This window comes from Mercenaria mercenaria, chromosome 7 (assembly GCF_021730395.1).
Source record: "Mercenaria mercenaria strain notata chromosome 7, MADL_Memer_1, whole genome shotgun sequence".
Classification (NCBI taxonomy): Eukaryota; Metazoa; Mollusca; class Bivalvia; order Venerida; family Veneridae; genus Mercenaria; species Mercenaria mercenaria.
Window position 1 is genome coordinate 37363238 of NC_069367.1, and position 23841 is coordinate 37387078.

General features: G+C 36.5%; 1 protein-coding gene across 1 annotated transcript; it reads right to left on the reverse strand.

Moving 5' to 3' along the window:
- LOC123554382 (mannose-6-phosphate isomerase-like) lies at window positions 1–23839 on the reverse strand. The gene is made up of 8 exons (XM_045344483.2): window positions 23738–23839; window positions 14778–14905; window positions 13662–13862; window positions 11591–11732; window positions 8976–9161; window positions 6137–6310; window positions 3442–3653; window positions 1–1840 (listed from the first exon to the last, which is right to left on the reverse strand). The coding sequence occupies exons 1-8, from the start codon at window positions 23757–23759 to the stop codon at window positions 1622–1624; spliced, it is 1284 nt and encodes a 427-aa protein (XP_045200418.2). The 5' UTR covers window positions 23760–23839; the 3' UTR covers window positions 1–1621.
- Window positions 23840–23841: the final 2 nt, after the last annotated feature.

The window sequence follows — 23841 nt, forward strand, 5'->3', positions numbered from 1 at the left end:
TGAATTTTAATTTTATTCCACTTTTGCAATATTTAGGACCGGCGCTCCCGTAAAACGAAAAATAAAAAAACTCTGGCCAAATGCTTTTCTTTAAAGCACTATTTCATCATAGTAGCGTATGAATGTACACATTCATTTATAAACTACAACACAAGAGTCATTGCAAGGACAGTTTACTGCATCAAAAAAATATGTGAAAATCCTGTGTGGCATGCAAAAATACCATATATTTCAGTAAATGTTGTAAATGTAAAACCCTGCATAATTGTCGGGAAATAACAATATCTTAAATATGAAACATGAGATAACAGTAACAAAATAAACTACATGTATAATTTAACATAAGTTTCACAACAAATCTTAATTTAACATAATACAATAAATAATCTGGTAACAAAAAAATATGTCAATGTTAAAGGATTTCTTCATAAATGAGCATTTCAACAATACTTCTGAAATGGTTATAAATCAGGAGTAGTCTACCTTGGAGTAGGTAATTTAGATGTTTAGTTTTTCTACTAAATCAAAGTACTCCATAAACTTTTTATGCAATCAAGAACATTCCTTCATACAGAGGTAGATCAACAGAACATCAAAACACTTTCAAGTAGTAATTCAGGTCAAAGAAGGGACTAATAATGTTAGTATTTCTGATTATAGTTAGACATGATATCATACAGTCAATTAATTAAGAAATAATAAATCTGTTCCTATATTTTATCAGTTAATAAAATATGGGCAGGAGTTTGGATGCGTAATAATTAAATCACGAGTGCGTAGCACGAGTGATGTAATTATCCGCATCCGAACGACTGCTCATATTTTATTAACTTATAAAATTATTGGAACAGATTTATTATTTCGATTCTAACAACGCAAATAATTCGCATTTTACAGTACTACATGTTCAGCGTAATGCGTCATTCGGATCATATGCAGTTACAATTTACTCCCATGGTTAGGAAGTGTTGCATAGCCAACGGAATGTATAGATATTTGTTCATTTTTTATTAGAATTTTGAGAAGTATTTATAAACTAGTTATCTAACAGCTTGCAAATTATTTATGAACAGAATAATCAAATAAGGTTAGTTGACCCTATATTATGAGTTACAAGCTTAACTTTTATATGACGTCACATCATTATGACCTCATAATTTATGTCATACATTTATGACGTCACCGCTGAATCATAATTGGGCTAATTGAATTCGCTCGTAGAGATCAAAACGTGTTTTACGGTCCTACACATAAGTCAATATGACTTTTTATCATAATTATATTTTTTAAATGTTCTTTTCAACCATTTGGCCCTGAAATATTTCGTATGTAAGGGAACAGAAGTAGAATCTCTTATGTCACAGTCGTAGGGGGTGAAATGTAACAGCCAACCATATTTTATCGTAGATTCATGTATAGGCGATTTCGCTGTATGTTTATACAGCAATTGCTGTGGATCGTGTTAGAATTATATATAAACCTCTCACTTATTGTTGTATCTTTCTTACATATGTTTAACACAGTCACTATTATGCAGTTAAAGAAAATGGAATCATTACATAAAAATGGAAGACACATATAAATGCATTATCCTAGGTCATAATTTCATTTCGAACTGAAGCTAACAGCCGGCATGTGCCCTGTATAACAGCATCCCATTTTCTGAGGACATCTGTAAAGCAGTTTCCTCATTGGCTGATATAAACAGAACAGTCCCACGCTGCACCTGTATGGACTGTGTCAATGATTGGTTGTTAAGACTTGCAGTGCCCTTTATACAGATCACAATGCTTGCACTGTTCATGGCAGCGAGGTTTGTACACTTCACACCAGCAGGAATCTGGAATAATGCATAGAAATTATCAAGGATCTGCAAATGACTCCCCTACTGTATTTATATTCACTTCTTGATAGACAAAGTTAACATTTTTGTATCTATAAATATGGTCAAAAGGGATGTCCTTCTGGCAGCTCACATAGGTCATTTACATTTTCATAACTTTAGAATGTTTCATGACCTTAGAACTGCTGAACAGACTTGAACAAAACTTTATAATATTGAAAGAGGATAAAATACATTGTGCATTGTACAACAAAAACAAGAGCTGTCAGTTGACAGCGCGCTCGACTATTCTCAGTGATTGATAGTATAATATAATCTATGAGTAAAACTTTAACATTACAATAAGCATATTCTAAGTCAAAAAGGGGCCATAATTCAGTCAAAATGCTTGACAGAGTTGCCTCCTCCTTTTTACAGACTGGGATCATGATGGTAAACAAGTATGCAAAATATGAAAGCAATATCTCAATGGACTTTGAAAATATTTGGGGTGGTACGCAAACTTTAACATTACAATAAGCATATTCTAAGTCAAAAAGGGGCCATAATTCAGTCAAAATGCTTGACAGAGTTGCCTCCTCCTTTTTACAGACTGGGGTCATGATGGTAAACAAGTATGCAAAATATCAAAGCAATATCTCAATGGACTTTGAAAATATTTGGGGTGGTACCCAAACTTTAACATTACAATAAGCATATTCTAAGTCAAAAAGGGGCCATAATTCAGTCAAAATGCTTGACAGAGTTGCCTCCTCCTTTTTACAGACTGGGGTCATGATGGTAAACAAGTATGCAAAATATCAAAGCAATATCTCAATGGACTTTGAAAATATTTGGGGTGGAACGCAAACTTTAACATTTAAATTTACAATAAGCATATTGTAAGTTGAAAAGGGGCCATAATTCAGTCAAAATGCTTGATAGTTGCCTCCTCCTTTTTACAGTCTGGGGTCATGATGGTAAACAAGTATGCAAAAGATCAAAGCAATATCTCAATGGACTTTGAAAATATTTGGGGTGGTACGCAAACTTTAACATTACAATAAGCATATTCTAAGTAGAAAAGGGGCCATAATTCAGTCAAAATGCTTGAAAGAGTTGCCTCCTTCTTTTTACAGACTCGGGTCATGATGGTAAACAAGTATGCAAAATATCAAAGCAATATCTCAATGGACTTTGAAAATATTTGATGTGGTACGCAAACTTTAACATTTGTGTGACGCTCACGCTAACGCCGACGCCGGGGCGAGTAGGATAGCTCCCCTATTCTTCGAATAGTCGAGCTAATAACTAATTTGACACATCAATTCATCTCCCATTTTGAATTTGATCAATTTGTCTTTTTATCATAAATTAATTAAATATCTGAAACTGAAAATTCAATAAATCATTTTGACAGACTACATTTACCATCACTTACCTGCAATAACTGCCTAATTACCTCCCCTTTTACAATTTACTTCCAAGAGGTATTTTACCGACAGTTCTGGTTTAACAATTACATGCAAACAAAAGTACTTTTCCAGCTACCAAACATTAGCCCAAAGTCTGCAGACATGTCCCATTTAAACATTCAAAATTGATGTCCACAAACTTACTCTAATTTCTGTAACAGCAAAGTCCTGTATAGGAGGATTAAACTTTCTTATATTGCATCCATTTTCTTCCACACTTGATGGTTGGAATATATTATCCTGGGCAGGTTTCCCATTGTAGTTAAGCATCTGTACGAGTGTCTCTGTATCAATAAATTTTGGTGTAAGTCCAGCACGCACAACATTGTCTGAACACGCCATGCATTCCATACAATCTGAAAAATTGATGTTATATAAATCATTTCCCTTCAAACAAATAAAAAAGAATTATGTAAACCTATCTGTCAACAGTGTTATAATGCTTTTGTAAAAAAATCTTGTAAAAGAGCATTTAACCTTTTTTCTAATTTTCTTGGTTCAAAAATCACACCTTCAACTAGGGTCATAAAAGACTTGTTTTTTTTTTCTGACACATGGACAATTTCGGTCATATGGTACTTTCAAGCTTTTACCACCAGAGAAAGACCTCCCCCACACTTGTCCCACTTACTTTTTTTTTTTCAGGCCCAATCAGCCCCCTGAGTAGAGTCACAGATCTTCTGTAAACCAGTTGTGCCCCTTCTCTGGATCGCTTCAGGTACAGGCAAGTACCTGGGCAGAACCATCAATCAATCCTCTGCAAGCCAGTTGAATGGCTTCATCACATGATGGTACAAGCAGAATTGAATCAACAGAGGTGATGGGCAAGTGATTCAAAGTCAACAACTTTTATCACTTGACCATGGAAACCCCGTAGGTCACAAGTCAAATGTCATAATATTTTTAAGTGAAGGACGACCCATGTGCACCACTGAGGCCAAACACATGCACCTAAGTATATAAAATGTATTAATCATTCCCATAAACAAGCCAGTTTGATATCTTAAACAGGTAAATTTCATAAAAAAAAATAAATATCATTTCAAACAACAAATGAATTTGCTATTACAAAATTCTAGTGCTGAATTTGTAAAAACTAATGTTAAAATAGAAATTATGTTCCATTTCAAAGTGTTATCCCTTTTTACACACAAAACTAGAACTGTCACAGGAGTGACTCATACCCCCACCATACGGTCTTGTCACAGAAGAATGGCAACCATAAGGAATCTTAAAAATACTTTGGAGTACTTCATCCTGGGCTTCCACATATAAGTAATACTAGTATAATACTAGTATAGTAATACTAGTAAATATATTAAATCTCTAATATTAGAGATACACTAAAAGTGAATACAAAGAAGTGTCTTACCGACCCATGTTACCACGGAAAAATGTTTTTACTTTTTACATAGGACTTATAATAAAAAAGATTGAAAATCTAAAAATAGGATTTCTAAAAATAGACTAATTCCTGGAATTTAAGGGGAAGAAACTCAGTACAAAGGTTAAAAAAGGTTACTTCCCTTTGGCTCTAAGCCAATCAGAATGAGATATAGTGAAAATACATCAAAATTAACATTAAATTCTAGGTAAAAGGGGACACAATTCAAGAAAAATAGTGTCAGAGTTATGCACCTTGTGTCACATGATGTGGGTGATGAGGTGGAACATCTATTTTAAGTCTGAATCAAATCCATTCAGTAGTAATTGAGATATAGTGAAAATACATCAAAATTAACCTTAAATTCTAAGTAAAAAGGGGCATAATTCATGAAAAATTGGTGTCAGAGTTATGCACCTTGTGTCACATGATGTGGGTGATGAGGTGGAACATCTATTTTAAGTTTGAATCAAATCCATTTTGTAATAATTGAGATATAGTGAAAATACATCAAAATCAACCTTAAATTTAAAGTAAAAGGGGACATAATTCATAAAAAATTTATGTCAGAGTTAAGCACCTTATGTCACATCATCTGGGTGATGAGGTGGAACAACTATTTTAAGTTTGAATCAAATCCATTTAGTAATAACTGAGATATAGTGAAAATACAACAAAATCAGCCTTAAATTCTAAGTAAAAGGGGACATAATTCATGATAGCTTGGTGTCAGAGTTATGCACCTTGTGTCACATGATGTGGGCACATGATGTGGGTGATGAGGTGGAACATCTATTTTAAGTTTGAATCAAATCCATTCAGTAGTAACTGAGATAAAGTGAAAATACATCAAAATCAACCTTAAATTCTAAGTAAAAAGGGACATAATTCATAAAAAAAATTGTGTCAGAGTTATGCACCTTATGTCACATGATGTGGGTGATGAGGTGGAACATCTATTTTAAGTTTGAATCAAATCCATTTAGTAATAACTGAGATATAGTGAAAATACAACAAAATTAACCTTAAATTCTAAGTAAAGGGGACATAATTCATGAAAACTTGGTGTCAAGAGTTATGCACCTTGTGTCACATGATGTGGGTGATAAGGTGGAACATGTATTTTAAGTTTGAATCAAATCCATTTGGTAATAACTGAGATAATAGATTTCGGGACGCGACGGGACGGGACGCGACGGGACACGACAAAACTGACTCCTATATACCCCCCTCAAAAATGTTTGGTGGGGGTATAAAAATGTTTGACAGCTGTTATGTCTTTCCTTGAGATTAAAAGACCAAGATGCTTGCAATAAACTGGGAACATCTGACATTATGTGTGCTTGGATTAATTGTATACATGTATGTTAGTATTTTTCATGCTGAATTCTACTGCCTGGCATGGCTTGTTTTTAAGTGAGAAATATTACAAAGTTTTCGTTCATATGAATTTACCTCCAGAAAGATAGGCATGTGGAAGGTTAGCTTCCAAGAAAATTGTATCTCCTTTATGTAGTCTCATCACATTGAGGAAATATATAGAAAAACCTCCAACATCTCCAGGGAATTCTCGATCCAGTTTCAGTAAAATATCCCCCACATAACTGCTTATGTCACCTTCTGAGGTCTCTGTAATGTAATATTTCATGATGTTAACTGCTTATTTCACCTCCTGCAGTCTCTGTAATGTAATATTTCATGATGTTAACTGCTTCTGTCACCTTCTGAGGCCTCTGTAATGTAATATTTCATGGTGTTAACTGGTTATGTCACCTCCTGAGGAATCTGTAATGTAATATTTCATGATGTTAACTACTTATATCAACCCCTGAGGTCACTGTAATGTAATATTTCATGATGTTAACTGCTTATTTCATCTCTTGAGGTCTCTGTTATGTAATATTTCATAATGTTAACTGCTTATGTCACTTCCTGAGGTCTCTGTAATGTAATACTTCAACAAGAGCTGTCACTAATGGTGACAAATGCCCCAGCAACGCCTTGACCTTGGACCTGGTGATCTTTGACCTAGTGACCCCAAAGTCAGTAGGGGTCGTGTACTCAATAAGTACAATCAGCATGTGAAGTTTGAAGGTCCTTGGTGCAGTGGTTCGCGAGTAAAGTGCCTTCATGCAAAAAGTTTACATTTGACCTGGTGACCTTGAGCTTTGACTTGGTGACCCCAAAGTCAGTAGGGGTCGTGTACTCAATAAGTACTATCATCACGTGAAGTTTGAAGGTCCTGGGTGCAGTGGTTCGCAAGTAAAGTGCCTTCATGCAAAGAGTTAACATTTGACCTGGTGACCTTTGACCCCAAAGTCAGTAGGGGTTGTGTACTCAATAAATACTATCAACATGTGAAGTTTGAAGGTCCTGGGTGCAGTGGTTCGTGAGTAAAGTGCCTTCATGCAAAAAGATAACATTTGACCCGGTGACCTTGACCTTTGACCTAGTGACCCCAAAGTCAGTAGCGGTCGTGTACTCAATAAGTACTATCAGCAAGTGAAGCTTGAAGGTACTGGGTGCAGTGGTTCGCAAGTAAAGTGCCTTCATGCAAAAAGTTAACATTGGCCCCTGTGACCCTGACCTTTGACCTGGTGACCCCAAAGTCAATAGGGGTCGTGTACTCAATAAGTACTATCAGCATGTGGAGTTTGAAGGTCCTGGGTGCAGTGGTTCGCGAGTAAAGTGCCTTCATGTAAAAAGTTAACATTAGCCCCCGTGACCTTGACCTTTGACCTGGTGACCCTAAAGTCAGTACGGTTGTGTACTCAATAAGTACTATCAGCATGTGAAGTTTGAAGGTCCTGGGTGCAGTGGTTCGCGAGTAAAGTGCCTTCATGCAAAAAGTTAACATTGGCCCCTGTGACCTTGACCTTTGACCTGGTGACCCAAATGTCAGTAGGGTTCGTGTACTCAATAAGTACTATCAGCATGTGAAGTTTGAAGGTCCTGGGTGCAGTGGTTAGCGAGTAAAGTGCCTTCATGCAAAAAGTTAACATTGGCCCCTGTGACCTTGACCTTTGACCTGGTGACCCCAAAGTCAGTAGGGGTCGTGTACTCAATAAGTACTACAGTGTAACTTCTGAAAACCGGACCTTCTGAAAACTGGAAACCTTTGAAAACCGCACGAAACTCAAGGTCCCGTTTTTTTCTGTTCTTATTTCTATATATTTTTAACCTCTGAAAACTTGAACTTCCGAATTCTGAAAACCGGACGATTTTTGAAGCACCGTTTATATTTTAACACTAAAATTGACTTCTGAAAACCGAACAGCAAAAAACTCGCTAGATTAATAGTGTCACCTGATAATCCAGAAACGCTATGAACATGTTCTTTTGTTTATTTATTAGTGGTGCGCGTTTATTTTGACACGCTATATCATCACAATGACCATTCGATCCAAAAGTAAGGAAGTTATTAGTGATTATTTTCATTTGTATTCAATTTACGAAAACGTGACGAATTAAATATTTTATGTGTTAAAAACTTTCTTAATGTTTAAACGAAAGAAAGATAGACAGATGTTTTAAATGATTAGTTACATCGATTAAACATTAATCTTTATATTTATATATTAATAAAATTTAATGTTGACGAACTCAGGACTCCAAAGATGGTAAAATTTAAGTGGAAAATGTTTGCATAAATGCTATTATTAAAGTTCTGTTTTTTCTTTCTATATGTATTATTTATGTATCTATTATCCTTAATGTTTGTAAATAATTAATTCATTATCAAATTAATATATAATATAATATGAAATTGTAAAATTAAAAAGGATAAAAATCTCCTTCATCCCACGTGTAAGAAAACATAACTCTTGGGCACCACGTCCACTTTGCCTACAAACTTTCAAACTTCTGAATTCCGGAAACTTCCAAAAACCGAACTTTAAGGCTGGTCCGGAGGTCGTTCGGTTTTTGGAAGTTACACTGTATCAGCATGTGAAGTTTGAAGGTCCTGGGTGCAGTGGTTCGCGAGTAAAGTGCCTTCATGCAAAAAGTTAACGTTGGGACGAACAAACAAACGAATGAACGGATGAACGAACTAACAAACGGACGGACAGTTGAAAACTAATATGCCTCCCTTCGAGGGCATAAAAAATAATGGATTTTAATTGATTCATATAAAAGGAATAGGAGTTTTGCTTGTTTGTTAGGACTTAATTTTGTAATTTGCCTAAACTGCGAAATCCATGAAAATTTGTTCCCTATGAATATTAATGAGTTCACATTTATTGTATCTTTCTTTTGGATGCAGACAATACAATTGTAACTAAGAGAGATATACCTATGGACTTTACTCGATCAACAAGTTTTTTCAGTTCCGTCTGTACAATGTCTCTGTCCTGCCTCATCAGAGCTGAGAATGATGCTCTCAAAGCTTCCTCATGTACACTGCTCTTGTCTGATTGGCTGGCTGATACAAGCTTGTTACCATTCTCCTGTCCAATCACAGCTTTCAGCTCTGGGATTTCTGATAACAATAGAAACAAATAAACTGATGTAATCTGACTGGCTGGCTGAAAACACTGTGTCTTCTGACAAAGAATAGTAGTAAGTGTAATTTATATCAGTTTTAATTTTCATCAATTAAGCAATGGGTCTGCCATATTTTTCCACTACAGTTTCTTTTTGTTGCTTGCCTACTTTGCAGTGCATGGCTCTCTGGCTGTGTTTGGTGTTATAGAAGAAAGTGCACTCTGTTTCCTGTAATAAAATGAGGTTAAACTAGAAGATGCTTTTGTAGAAAAGCGCATGTCTCCCCAAATGCATAGTTGTATAGGCAAGAAGTCAATAGGGGACAGAAGCGAAAGTCAAAGAGACACTGATGGATGGCTGCAATAGGGATCATTTACAGTCAAACCTGTGTTAAAGACCAACTCTGAACAAAGGCCACCTGGCTCTAAAGACCACATGTTTTGTTTCCCATTTCAACATTTACAGTGTATTTTAATCTGTGAATAAAGACCACCTCCCAATAAAGACCACATTTTGGGTCTCCCAAGGGTGGTCTTTATAGACAGGTTTGACTGTACTTGGCATGTCCAATCATTCCATTAGGTTTCAACATTCAGGGCCTAGTGGTTCTCAAGTTATGAATTTTAAATGGTTTTCTATGTTCAGGCCCCTGTGACCTTGACCTCTGAATGAGTGACCCAAAAATCAGTAGGGATCATCTACTCTGCATGTCTAATAATCCTATTAAGTTTCAACATTCTGGGTCAAGTGGTTCTCAAGTTATTAATTGGAAAGAGTTTTCTATGTTCAGCCCCCTGTGACCTTGAACTTTGATGGTGTGACCCCAAAAACAATAGGGGTCATCTACTCTGTGAATCCTATCATCCTATGAAGTTTGAAGGTTCTAGGTCAAATAGTTTTCAAGTTATTGACAGGAAATAGATTTCCATGTTCTGTCCGCTGCGACCATGACCTTTAATGGAGTGACCCCAAAATCAATAGGGGTCATCTACTCTGCATGTCCAATCATCCTATGAAGTTTCAACATTCTGGGTCAAGTTCTCAAGTTACTGACCGGAAATGGTTTTCTATGTTCAGGCCCCTGTGACTTTGACCTTTAATAGTGACCCCAAAATCAATAGGGGTCATCTACTCTGCATGTCCAATCATCCTATGAAGTTTCAACACCCTTGGTCAAGTAGTTCTCAAGTTACTGACAGGAAATGGCTTTCAATGTCCAGGCCCCTGTGACAATGACCTTTAACAGAGTGACCCCAAAATCAATAGGGGTCATCTACTCTGCATGTCCAATCATCCTATAAAGTTTCAAAATTCTGGGTCAAGTGTTTTCGAAGTTATTGATCGGAAATAGTTTTCCATGTTCAGGTTCCTGTGACCTTGACCTTTAACAGAGTGACCCCAAAATCTATAGGGGTCATCTATTCTGCATGACCAATCATCCTATGAAGTTTCAACATTCTGGATCAGGTGGTTCGGAAATGGTTTTCCATGTTCAGGCTCCTATGACCTTGATCTTTAACAGAGTGACTCCAAAATCTATAGGGGTCATCTAATCTGCATGACCAATCATCCTATGAAGTTGAAACATTCTGGGTCAAGTGGTTCTCAAGTTATTGATCGGAAATGGTTTTCCATGTTCAGGCCCCTGTGTTCTTGACCTTTGATGGAATTACCCCCAAAACAATGGCTGTGACTAAATACAGAGTTGGTGCACCTGTGATATATTACAGACTCCGGTATATACCGGATTAACTAAATTTGAACAAAAATATCTTAAATGTATATATTTTGTAACCATGGTGATTCTAACCCTAACCTTTAGTCAGTATATTATGCATATTATACACTAAATGCGTGCGGACATGCAAAAAATGAGTATTTTTGCCGCGCATTCCATTTGATAATTATTCCGCGCATGCGCAGAACGGCTGCACCAACTCTGCAATGAGAAACATTCCAAAACAATAGGGGTCCTCTACTCCATAAGCCCTGCCATCGTATGAAGTCTGAAAGTTCTAGGTCAAATGGTTCTCCAGTTATTGATCGGAAATGAAGTGTGACGGGTGGACGGACAGACAGGGCAAAAGCAACATGTCTCCCTCAGTGGGTGGGGAGACATAATACTGCTGCTGGTGTGTAACAATAAGTGAACAAATACCATACTTATTATTTTGTTTCAAATTATCTTTTTTTTTTCAGATTTATTCTTTCCACAAAGCAAATGTGTTTTAAGAAGTTTTGGATAAAAGCAGTCTTTTTTTCAAAATTTATGTACTTTTTATGTTTACTAGGATTAAAGTCATTTTCATAGAGTTTTCAAGGACTAGCCTCAAATTAAAGGACTGTACAAGGTATGTGCAAACCCTGGAACATGAAGCAACTCTTAAGAGTAAAGTTGTCATCTGGATTCAACATGACACCTACCTTTGATAAACTGTGCTATCTCTGCGATAGGACGAAAACCACACAGGCCAGTGAAGTCTGTCAGAGCAATAGCCATTTCAGGTTTATGGTTTGGATCCTTGTAATTCTTAGGGTCTCTTCTATGTAACTCTTCAGCATGGCTCTTCACAGAAAATAGGTAAAAACATATTATTTATTTTTCTGTTGGGTGTATTATATTACTATTATAGTACATATGGCAACTTTCCAGTTTTTCATGTGAAGGAGGACACAAAGTGTCCCTCTATGAATTATTTCATCACAGGCCAGCACCTGTGTAGAACAACCGGCCTTCTGTGAGCCAGCTGCATGACTTCCTTCAAATTGATGAAGAATTCTACACCCCATGTGAGGCTCAAAACCACAATGGTGATGAGCAAAAGATTTGAAATCAGTGACCTTAACCACTCTGCCACAGAGGCCTCTAAAAATCATATCAAATTTCTTTCATTTTTTTCCTTAAAAATTTTAATCAATTAGTTAACCACTGACCCTTCAAAATTTATTTATTTATTTTGTTGGGTTTAACGTCGCATTGACCTAATTATAGGTCATATGGCGACTTTCCAGCTTTTAATGGTGGAAGAAGACCCTAGGTGCCTCTCCGTGCATTATTTTATCACGAGCGGGCACCTGGGTAGAACCAACAACCTTCCGTAAGCCAGATGGATGGCTTCCTCACATGAAGAATTCAATGCCCCGAGTGAGGTTCCAACCCACATCAAAGAGGTGCAAATGATCTGAAGTCAGCTACCATAATCACTCAGCCACGGAGGCCCCGACCCTTCAAAAAGGGAAGTAAATTATGTAACAAGCATCTTTAACATGACCCTTCACAGAAGGTGAACAAAAATTAGAATACAATGTTGCTTGCATACACAGTGAATCTCCCCATTACAAAATCCGAAGACAGATCTAAATATTATCTTGTTCAGAGACTGTTGCTCTAGGGAAGTTAATTTACTCAGTAAATTTAGTCAGAATTAAATCTCTTTACTTTGTATGGAGATATTTGCTCTGCAGCTATGTCCATGTAAAAAGAGGTGTCCTTACAATAGAGGTGTCCTTATAACAGAGGTGTCCTTACAATAGATGTGTCCTTATAACAGAGGTGTCCTTACAATAGATGTGTCCTTTTAACAGGGGTGTCCTTAAAATAGAGGTGTCCTTATAACAGGGGTGTCCTTACAATAGAGGTGTCCTTATAACAGGGGTGTCCTTACAATAGATGTGTCCTTATAACAGAGGTGTCCTTACAATAGAGGTGTCTTATAACAGAAGTGTCCTTATAAAAGAGGTATCCTTGTAATAGAGTTGTCCTTAAAACTGTGTTGTCCTTATAACACAGGTATAAATATAACAGAGGTGTCCTTATAATAAAGGTATTCTTATAAACAAGGTTTAACTGAATCCTAAAGAGACAAGCTAAGCAAAGCTTCACATATTCATAAGATTTTGATCTTAACAAATATGGTAAAATCAGGCAGAAAAAATGGGCAAAATCCTTTGCATTAAAACTTCAGAATTTTCTTCCATCAATATATTTATCAACAAGGCATATTTTATATATGTACTGATCATTTACTCACTGAAAACAAAAATTGTGGGCTGGAAAGTTCTTGGACTGGAACTCAAACAACAATATACTTCAGCACTCTAATCTGCTGTACATATGCCATGATACGTGAAAACAGCCTGTACACTTTACACTTTGATAGACAAATGTAGACAATGTCAGGTTTTTGTAGGAAAAGTGAAATAAATAGAAGTTGCTTTGCTGGAAGTAGCTTCCAGGAGCTTCAAATCCGTTTGGTACTTTACTTCTGAAGTGAAAAGCTCCCTATATGGGACTTTCATTTAAGGTCATACCTGAAAGTCTTTCAGCTAGTCTGTTTAATTGGAGGAATGAGGAGTTCCATGATTATGAAGTAATATGTTTAATATTATGGAAACATTTTTCCATCTTTTTAGTGGAAATCTGGTTAGTTTAAAATTTAATCCCAATCCCCTCAAAAAAGTCAGCTTAATAGAAGCTGAAAAAAAAGTTGTTTACCTTGTTAGGATGTGCCTGTATAGACAAAGACTTGTCAACTGAGAGCACTTTAAAGAGGAAGGGAAGAGAACCACCAAACTTCTCCTTGACAGAGTTCCCTAACTTGTCTGGATTTTCCGACACCCATTCACTCAGTGGCTTGCTAGGTTTTCCTGGTATCACAATCACTGAAGGTCCGCTTGGGTGTGTTCCCATCCATAACTTAAATATAACACAATATAACAGAAACAGCTGGACTACTTCGTTAACTGTATGATTAAAAGATAATGAACATGAGTTTAAATAAATATAAATTAAAAGTGGCCTTATGAGTAAAACAAGAAGCTGCGTTCAATAAACGCTTGATGTCCCCGGTGGCATCCTTGTCGATACAAAGCAACCTAAGTCCAAAACGAGGTCAAGGTCAAGGTCAAACAGAGGTCAGTGATGTTTGAAGATGAGGAATGGTCACAGGTTACATCTGCATTAGTTTCAAGTCATTCTAGTAAGGTGTATTGATGCTAGAGGAAACGGTCCCATTTGGTTAATTAACCAAAAGATGGCCCATACAAAGCAACCTAAGTCCAAAATGAGGTCACGGTCAAGGTCAAACTGAGGGCAGGTGATGTTTGAAGACGAGGAATGGTCACAGGTTACATCTGCATTAGTATCAAGTCATTCTAGTAAGGGGTATTGATGCTAGACGAAATGGTCCCATTTGGTTAACCTCGTACTGACGGACGAACGGACAGATGAACGGACAGGACAATCACTATATGCCTTCCGCATCAGTAGATGCTGGGGGCATAAAAACTCCATTTCCTCTAAACCATTAATGCTTCAGCATTTATTCTTGTATCTCTATTATACTTAATATTACCATTTAAGCTATAACTTCAGTATCAGTCATTAATGCTAAATTTCATATCAGGTTTAAAACTTGAAGTCTAAGCTTGATTTCTAACATATAGATTAAGAACAAAAAAGAAAGGCTGGACTTGAAAATACAGTATATAAGAGGGAAAGTAGATTACTGATATCTTATAAGCTAATGCTGATATCTTGTAAGTCAAAGCTGAATGGTTTTTTTTATCGTTTTTTTTTTCTAATTCTGTGAATAAATAAAACCTATTAAACCTCAGCATATCTAGTTTGATCTTCCACAACAAAACTTGAATTGCCACTACTAAGTAGACTAGCCACTTCACTGTCCTTCCCAATCTTTCCCCAGTGATAATTCTGAGAGGCACACTTCAATTCAAACACTGAAAAAAAAAAGTATTTTTAAAAACTCAAAATCTAAGAAAAGCTTTTCTCCTTAAATTTGAGACGAAACTTCTACTTACCAGCCTTACCCCAGAGTGGTATACGCTTCAATTCAAACACTGGAAAACTGTTTTTAAATATTTCTTCTTCATTTCCCTTACCTATAATAGACAATTTTACTTGCCAACCTTTCCCCATTGACTATTCTAGGAGGTACACTTCCATTCAATCACTTTTAAATTCCCAATTTAAGTAAGTATCATTTTTCATCAAATTTGAGAAAAACTTGTAGTCCTGTAAAAAAATATGATAAAACATGTTTCTCTTCAAAAAAGTACAGCAGCGCTGATAACAAAGATCATCAAACTAAAAGTTACTGTAATTAACAGGTGTAGTTTAATCCTAATTTTGAAACAACTCTGTTAAAGTAAGGGTGTTTTTCCTCATCTACATAAGTGTCCTTTCAAAGATGTTTCCCCTCAGAAAATCCTTTCAAGTCATGCAGTTTCCCCAAATAATAATCTTTACATCAGGGTTGTTATATTATTCACTTTAGCTAAAGTACTAAGCTATTCTTCACAAAGAACAGGAGACAAAAACCTTGAAAGTACCCAAGATCTGTGACATCATCCCAAAATACTAGAAAAAAACACCCTCATTTTCCCTGGTGTTTTATATATAATTGCCAGCACAAAAAATAGCCAAAGCCTACATATTGCCAATGCAAATTTAAGTTAATTTCTAACCCTGCAATTTAGAAATTGACTGACACACATCTGCTGAAAAAAAAACATGAAAGAAAATTGACCTCTAACATCATTGTATATAGCTTAATATGAATATTTTTGAATGAAATTCTAAGTATAAAGACACAAAATTCATGAAATATTTGTGCAAGAGTTATGGACCATTTGTCATATAATGAGGATGAGAAGAACCTATTTTAGGTTTGATTGAAATCTATTTTGTAATAATGGAGATGAAAATACATAAACATTAACCTGATAATTCATTTCTAAATTCACAAACCAACAGAGTCTTGTCAAAACATGTTTCGCTTCGGTTATTTTCTTTAGTTGTTGACAATGAATATATGAAATAAACAATATATAACACACAGGCATGCCAAACAGATGCTAAAAATAATATGAAATTCTAAGTAATGGCCCTATATCGCTCATCTGAGTTTAGTTGCTTGCTTAAACAAATTTCTTTCCTTAAGCTTCACTTTACAAAAACTAGGTGAGTAGGTCAAGATTTATTCAAGATAACTACTGCAATCTGCTTAAAAATTAAACTTTTGGTCCAAATTTCTTTGCTGTAGCTTCAAAAACAAGGAAGTAGGTCAGTAGTTCAGGGCTAAGAATATTAAAGATGAGTATTGAAATCAGTATCAAAAGTTATAACAAGAGGACCATGATGGTCCTGAATCGCTCACCTCTTCCCACATGATCCAGTTTTGAGTATGATGTCGTTTTTTCTATTATTTGACATAGTGACCTAGTTTTTGAGCTCATGTGACCCAGTTTTGAACTTGACCTAGATATTATCAAGATAAAAATTCTGACCAATTTTCATGAAGATCCATTGAAAAATATGGTCTCTAGAGAGGTCACAAGGTTTTTCTATTATTTGACCTATTGACCTAGCTTTTTAAGGCATATGACCCAGTTTCAAACCTGACCTAGATATCATCAAGGTGAACATTCTGACCAATTTTCATGAAGATCCATTCAAGGGTATGGCCTCTAGAGAGGTCACAAGGTTTTTCTATTTCAAGACCTACTGACCTAGTTTTTGATCGCAGTTGACCTAGTTTCAAACTTGACCTAGATATCATCAAGATAAACATTCAGACCAACTTTCATACAGATCCCATGAAAAATATGGCCTCTAGAGAGGTCACAACGTTTTTTCATTATTTGACCTACTGACCTAGTTTCTGATGGCACGTGACCCACTTTCGAACTTGACCTAGATATCATCAAGATGAACATTTTGACCAATTTTTATGGAGATCCATTCATAAGTATGGCCTCTAGAGAGGTCACAAGGTTTTTCTATTTTTAGACCTAATGACCTAGTTTTTGACCGCACATGACCCTGTTTCAAACTTGACCTAGATATCATCAAGATGAACATTCAGACCAACTTTCATACAGATCCCATGAAAGATATGGCCTTTAGAGAGGTCACAAGGTTTTTCTATTATTTGACCTACTGACCTAGTTTTTGACAGCAAGCGACCCACTTTCGAACTTGACCTAGAAATCATCAAGATGAACATTCAGACCAACTTTCATACAGATCCCATGAAAAATATGGCCTCTAGAGAGGTCACAAGGTTTTTCTATTATTTGACCTACTGACCTAGTTTTTGATGGCACGTGACCCACTTTCGACCTTGACCTAGATATAATCAAGGTGAACATTCAGACAAATTTTCATGAAGATCTCATGAAATATATGGCCTTTAGAGAGGTCACAAGGTTTTTCTATTTTTAGACCTACTGACCTAGTTTTTGACCACGCGTGACCCAATATTGAACTTGACCTAGATATCATCAAGGTGAACATTCAGACCAACTTTCATACAGATCCCATGAAAAATATGGCCTTTAGAGAGGTCACAAGGTTTTTCTATTATTTGACCTACTGACCTAGTTTTTGCCGGCACGTGACCCAGTTTCGAACTTGACCTAGATATCATCAAGGTGAACATTCTGACCAATTTTCATGAAGATCTTGTGAAATATATGGCCTCTAGAGAGGTCACAAGGTTTTTCTATTTTTAGACCTAATGACCGGGTTTTTGATGGCACGTGACCCAGTTTCGAACTTGACCTAGATATCATCAAGGTGAACATTCTGACCAATTTCCATGAAGATCTTCTGAAATATATGGCCTTTAAAGAGGTCACAGGGTTTTTCTATTTTTAGACCTACTGACCTAGTTTTTGACGGCATGTGACCCAGTTTCGAACTTGACCTAGATATCATCAAGATAAACATTCTGACCAACTTTCATAAAGATCCCACAAAAAATGTGACCTCCAGGGTGGTCACAAGCAAAAGTTTACGGACGCACGGTCGCACGCACGCACGGACGACGGATGCCGCCCGATCACAAAAGCTCACCTTGTCACTTTGTGACAGGTGAGCTAGAAAAGGTTCAAATTTCTATGCTGTACCTTCAAAAACAAGAAAATAGGTCAGAAGGTCATGATTAAGACAATTCAAGATGAATATTGAAATCTGTATCAAACATTATGCTTGTGGTCAAAATTTCTTTGCCATTGTTCCAAAAACAAATTGTCTATGTAAAACAAGGGCCCACCTGGACGTGGCCTATACTGACCCCGGGGTCGTGATTTGAACAATCTTGGTAGAGAACCACTAGAGCACAACACATACTAAATATCTAAGCTCTGGGCCTTATGGTTTAAGACAAGAAATTTTTTACAAGTATTTCCCTGTATAAGCCTATTTAAACTATGTGCCCCCTCACCCCCTCCTCCCCCCCCCCCCCCCCCCACCTAGGGGATAATTTGAACAATCTTGGCAGAGGACCACTAGATGATGCTACATACCAAATATCAAAGCCCTAGGCCCTGTGGTTTTGGACAAGAAGATTTTCAAAGTTGTTCCCTATTCAAGTCCATATAAACCATGTGACCACCTGGGCGGGACCATATTTGACCCTGGGGGATAATTTGAACAATCTTAGTAGAGGACCACTACATGATGTTACATACCAAATATCGAAGCCCTAGGTCCTGTGGTTTTGGATAAGAAGATTTTCAAAATTTTCCCTAATATAGGTCTATATAAACCATGTGACCCCCAGGGTGGGGCCATATTTGACCCTAGGGGGATAATAATAAAATGAATAAAAATTTTAGAGGACAACTAGAAGATGCTTTTGTAAAACAAGAGCTGTCCGTAAGACAGCCAAGCTTGACTATTCGAAATATTGTCCCAGAAGCAGGAAAATATTACCCAAAAAGGTTAAATATCAAAAGAGTTTGAAGTTCAAAAGGGGGAATAATTTGACCAAAATGCACATCAGTTATGGGACTTGCTGCTATCAACTAGTTTTATAACCCCGGAGGCACATGTGAAGTTTCAATTCAATATCTGCATTAGTTTTGGAGATAGAAACTTGCATGTAAAACTTTAACCAGAATTTTCAAAGTCTAAAAGGGGGCATAATTTGTTCAAAATACATGCCAGAGTTATGGGACTTGATCCAGTGAGGTTAGTAATTCATCTAGAAAAAGAAAAAATAAGTTTCAAATCTATAGGCCTTTTAGTAATAGCTGTATGTACTTGCATGCAAAACTTTAACCAGAATTTGCTAAGTCCAAAAGGGGGCATAATTTGGCCAAAATGAAGGTCAGAGTTATGGAACTTGCTGCCATCAACTAGTTTTATAACCCCGAAGACACATGTGAAGTTTCAAATCAATATCTGCATTAGTTTTGGAGATAGTAACTTGCATGTAAAACTTTAACCAAAAATTTCTAAGTCTAAAAGGGGGCATAATTTGCTCAAAATACATGTCAGAGTTATGGGTCTTGGCCCAGTGAGGTTGGTAATTGATCTAGAAAAAGAAAAAATAAGTTTCAAATCTATATGCCTTTTAGAAATAGCTGTATGTACTTGCATGCAAAACTTTAACCAGAATTTTCTAAGTCCAAAAGGGGGCATAATTTGGCCAAAATGAAGGTCAGAGTTAGGGGACTTGCTGCTATCAACTAGTTTTATAACCCCAAAGACACGTGAAGTTTCAAATCAATATCTGCATTAGTTTTGGAGATAGTTACTTGCATGTATAACTTTAACCAAAATTTTCTAAGTCCAAAAGGGGGCATAATTTGCTCAAAATACATGTCAGAGTTATGGGACTTGACCCAGAGAGGTTGGTAATTGACCTAGAAAAAGAAAAAATATGTTTCAAAGCTATATGCCTTTAACTGATGGCTGTATGTACTTGCATGCAAAAACTTAACCAAGGTGTGACGCCGACGCCGACGCCAGGGTGAGTAGAATAGCTAGACTATTCTTAGAATAGTCGAGCTAAAAAGTGCATGTCTCCCCCAATGCATAGTCCTATAGGCAAGAAGTCAATAGGGGACAGGAGCGAAAGTCAAAGAGACACAGATGGCTGCAACAGGGATCATCTACTTGGCATGTACAGTCATCCCACTAAGTTTCAACAAGTTATTGTTCAGGCTCCTGTGACCTTGACCTAGTGACCCAAAAATCAATAATGGTCATCTACTCTGCATGTCCAATCATCCTATTAAGTTTCAACATTCTGGGTCAAGTGGTTCTCAAGTTTTTAAAATGTGTTTAAATGACAAGGCCCCTGTGACCTTGACCTTTCATAGAGTGACCAAAAAATCAAAAGGGATCATCTACTCTGCATGTTTAACCATCCTATGAAGTTTCAACATTCTGGGTCAATTGGTTCTCAAGCTATTGATCGGAAATGGTTTTCCATTTTCAGGCCCCTGTGACCTTGACCTTTAACAGGATGGCCCCAAAATCGATAGGGGTCATCTACTCTGCATGACAAATCATCCTATGAAGTTTCAACATTCTGGGTCAAGTGGTTCTCAAGTTACTGACCGGAAACGGTTTTCCATGTCCAGGCCCCTGTGACCTTGACCTTTAACAGGATGGCCCCAAAATCGATAGGGGTCATCTACTCTGCATGACAAATCATCTTATGAAGTTTTAACATTCTGGGTCAAGTGGTTCTCGAGTTACTGATCGGAAATGGTTTTCCATGTTCAGGCCCCTGTGACCTTGACCTATAAAAGAGTGATCCCAAAATTGATAGTGGTCATCTACTCTGCATGACCACTCATCTTATGAAGTTTCAACATTGTGGGTCAAGTGGTGCTCCAGTTACTGACTGGAAACTGTTTTCCATGTTCAGGCCCCTGTGACCTTGACCTTAAATAAAGTGACTTCAAAATCAATAGGGGCCATCTACTTTGCATGGTCAATCATCCTAAAAAGTTTCAACATTCTGGGCCAAGTGGTTCTCAAGTGATAAGTTATTGATCGCAAATGGTTTTCAATGTTCTGGCTCCTGTGACCTTGACCTTTGATGGAGTGACCCCAAAAGCAATAGGGGTCGTCTACTCCAGCAGCCCTACCACCCTATGAAGTTTGAAGGTTCTAGGTCAAAGTTCTCTAGTTATTGATTGGAAATGAAGTGTGACGTACGGACAGGGCAAAAACAATATGTCTCCCCCAGTGGAGGGTGGGAGGGGGGAGACATAATTACATGATGCTACATACCAAATATCAAAGCCCTGTATGGAATTCAAGTCTTAGGAAAATTTTAAAAGAAGACCATCCAAGCAATATTCATGTGAATTTTCATCAAAATTGGCCTTGTGGTTTAGGAGGATATGTTGTTTAAAGGAAGGTGTGGACAGACGCCAGACGACAAGCAATTACAATCTAAGCTCACCCTGAGCACTTTGTGTTCAGGTGAGCTAAAAAGAGGGCATACATGTATTCATGAAATATTGGTGCAAGTGTGATGGCCCATGGATCATATGATGAGGGTGATGATGTGGAACGATTCTTTTAAGTTTGAATCAAATCCCTTCTGTAACAACAGAATTATAGTGAAAATGCATAAAAAATAACCTAAAATTCTAAGTAAAAAGGGGGCATAATTCATGAAAAATTGGTGTCAGAGTTATGAACCTTGTGTCATATGATGTGACATATGTGTTGAACAACTACTTTAAGTTTGAATCAATTTCATTTAGTAATAACAGAGGTCGAGTGAACATGCACCAAAATTTTAACCTGAAATTCTAAGTAAAAGGGGTGATAATTCATGAAATATTGGTAAGAGAGTTATGACCCTTGTGTCATATGATGAGGGTGATGATGTGGAATAACTAAGTTTGAAGCAAATCCATTAAGTAATTACAGGGACAAAGTCAAAGTGCATCAAAACTTTACCCAAGATGTTGAAGCAGAATGGATGTGGATGCCGTGTCAAGTAGGATAGTTTTCCAAATAATTTGTTGAGTCGAGCTACAACACCCCTTTTTATCCCAAATCATGTTAAAATGAAAAATACATATTGAAATGCAAGTCCCTTTGAAATAATACAGCAGAATATATCAATTGGAAGGCCTCATATTTCACTACCTTTCTTTTATTTTGGCTTCAATTGAGATGAAAACCACTGACACTTGGAGGTCAAGTTCCCTCCCCTCTCCGCTTCTGCCAATAACAGCCAATATTTTTTTATTGGATTATATCATTAAAAAGAATATGAAAATGTAGAAGAGTTCAGTGCTGCAATAAAAGCAGAAATGATCTACACACACACACACACACACACACACACACACGCACAAAATGTTAAAAATGACTGCGCAACACCAAACAAGCTCAGATCTATTCTCGTATTCCTTGGACAAGTAATTTGTGTTGAAACGCTCTGAGTAAGTTATCTTTACTTTTTATTGCATTGATAGTAAATGGTAATTTTAAAACATACTGAAGTTGTAACAAACAGATTCAATGTTTGAGATATGTGCTCAGTGTATTTCAAAAGACTAAAATTATTGACTTATATTTGGCAGGGGCTAAGTGGGGAGGGGGGCTTGACCTCCAAGTGTCAGTGATGAAAACCAAAGAAGTATAAAATACACAGAATGCCAACAGGAAATAATCTTGCATAAGCTCGTGTCACTGCGTTATCTTATTGAAGTGTTTGTTGGCTTAATAACTTGTGATCAAATCAATAGATTTATTGATAGAGTGTGCTTGCTATTAGACATTTATTAAAGTATTACACAGGCGATACGGCCGGCATGTCAGTCAGGCGTGTAACTGTTTTAAGTTATGTAACCCATTTTAGTTATTTTTTCAAGCACTTTATAACCTGTATTAGTTATAAAATATAAGTTAACTCAGGTAAGTTATTCAAAAAATGTCTTTTTGCTGTTCTCACAGTGACCTATACAGTGAAATAAGTAGCAATCTGCGGTAAATCGAATTCTCTTTTAGTCTGATCATGACCTGATAAGCATAATGGGATACTAAGAGTTTTATAGCTTTAAACCTTTTGCGTTAAACTTTATCAGCCTTGCGTAAAAATTTTTACTGCATAGCTGGAAAGATAAGAGTTCAAGGATTCAGGCAATAATTGCATTAGTCACATTCAAAATGAGGAATTGGCACAGGAGGGCTTTGTAATATTTTATGATAACTGAAACAAGTTATCAGAATATAAGCAATTACTCAAATGGGTTATAAACTGCGATAACTAGAAACAGTTACACCCCTGACTGCACGTAATACACAAAATCGGGTCCAATTTCAAAAGACAACTGTTGATTTCTCAGACTTCCAATCATACATTGATTCCTTCCTTGTGTAGAAAATACTAATACATGTAACATTTAAAAAAACACCATTTTCATTATAAACAAACGATCTGAGAGAAAGTTTTTCACGACACAAATTTTTATCCTTCTGCTGTCTGTTTCATACACGGGTAAAATGAGATCTCATTCAGTTCCCACGTGATGTTGGCGAGATTTGCTCTATATGCCTTTCAAGTTGCCGATTTATTTATTTTTATAGCTCTTTGTGAAAAGCAATCTGGTCAAATATATCTGTCCGGATATTATTACACTTAATGACCATTTTCGTGCACATGTTACACTAACTGATTGACTAAAATGTTTTATTACTCTAATAAGTAAAGTGATGAATTAAAGATCTATTTGTGGCAATAAAATCTCACAAACTTGCTGTTTTTACAGAAATAAGAAATTTACCGGCTTCTTGCATTGTTGGCATCTGTTTACATTCGTTTTAACCGCACATTCGAATGACAATTTTTTATAATTTATTATTATATCTGAATTGAGATAGCTTCTAA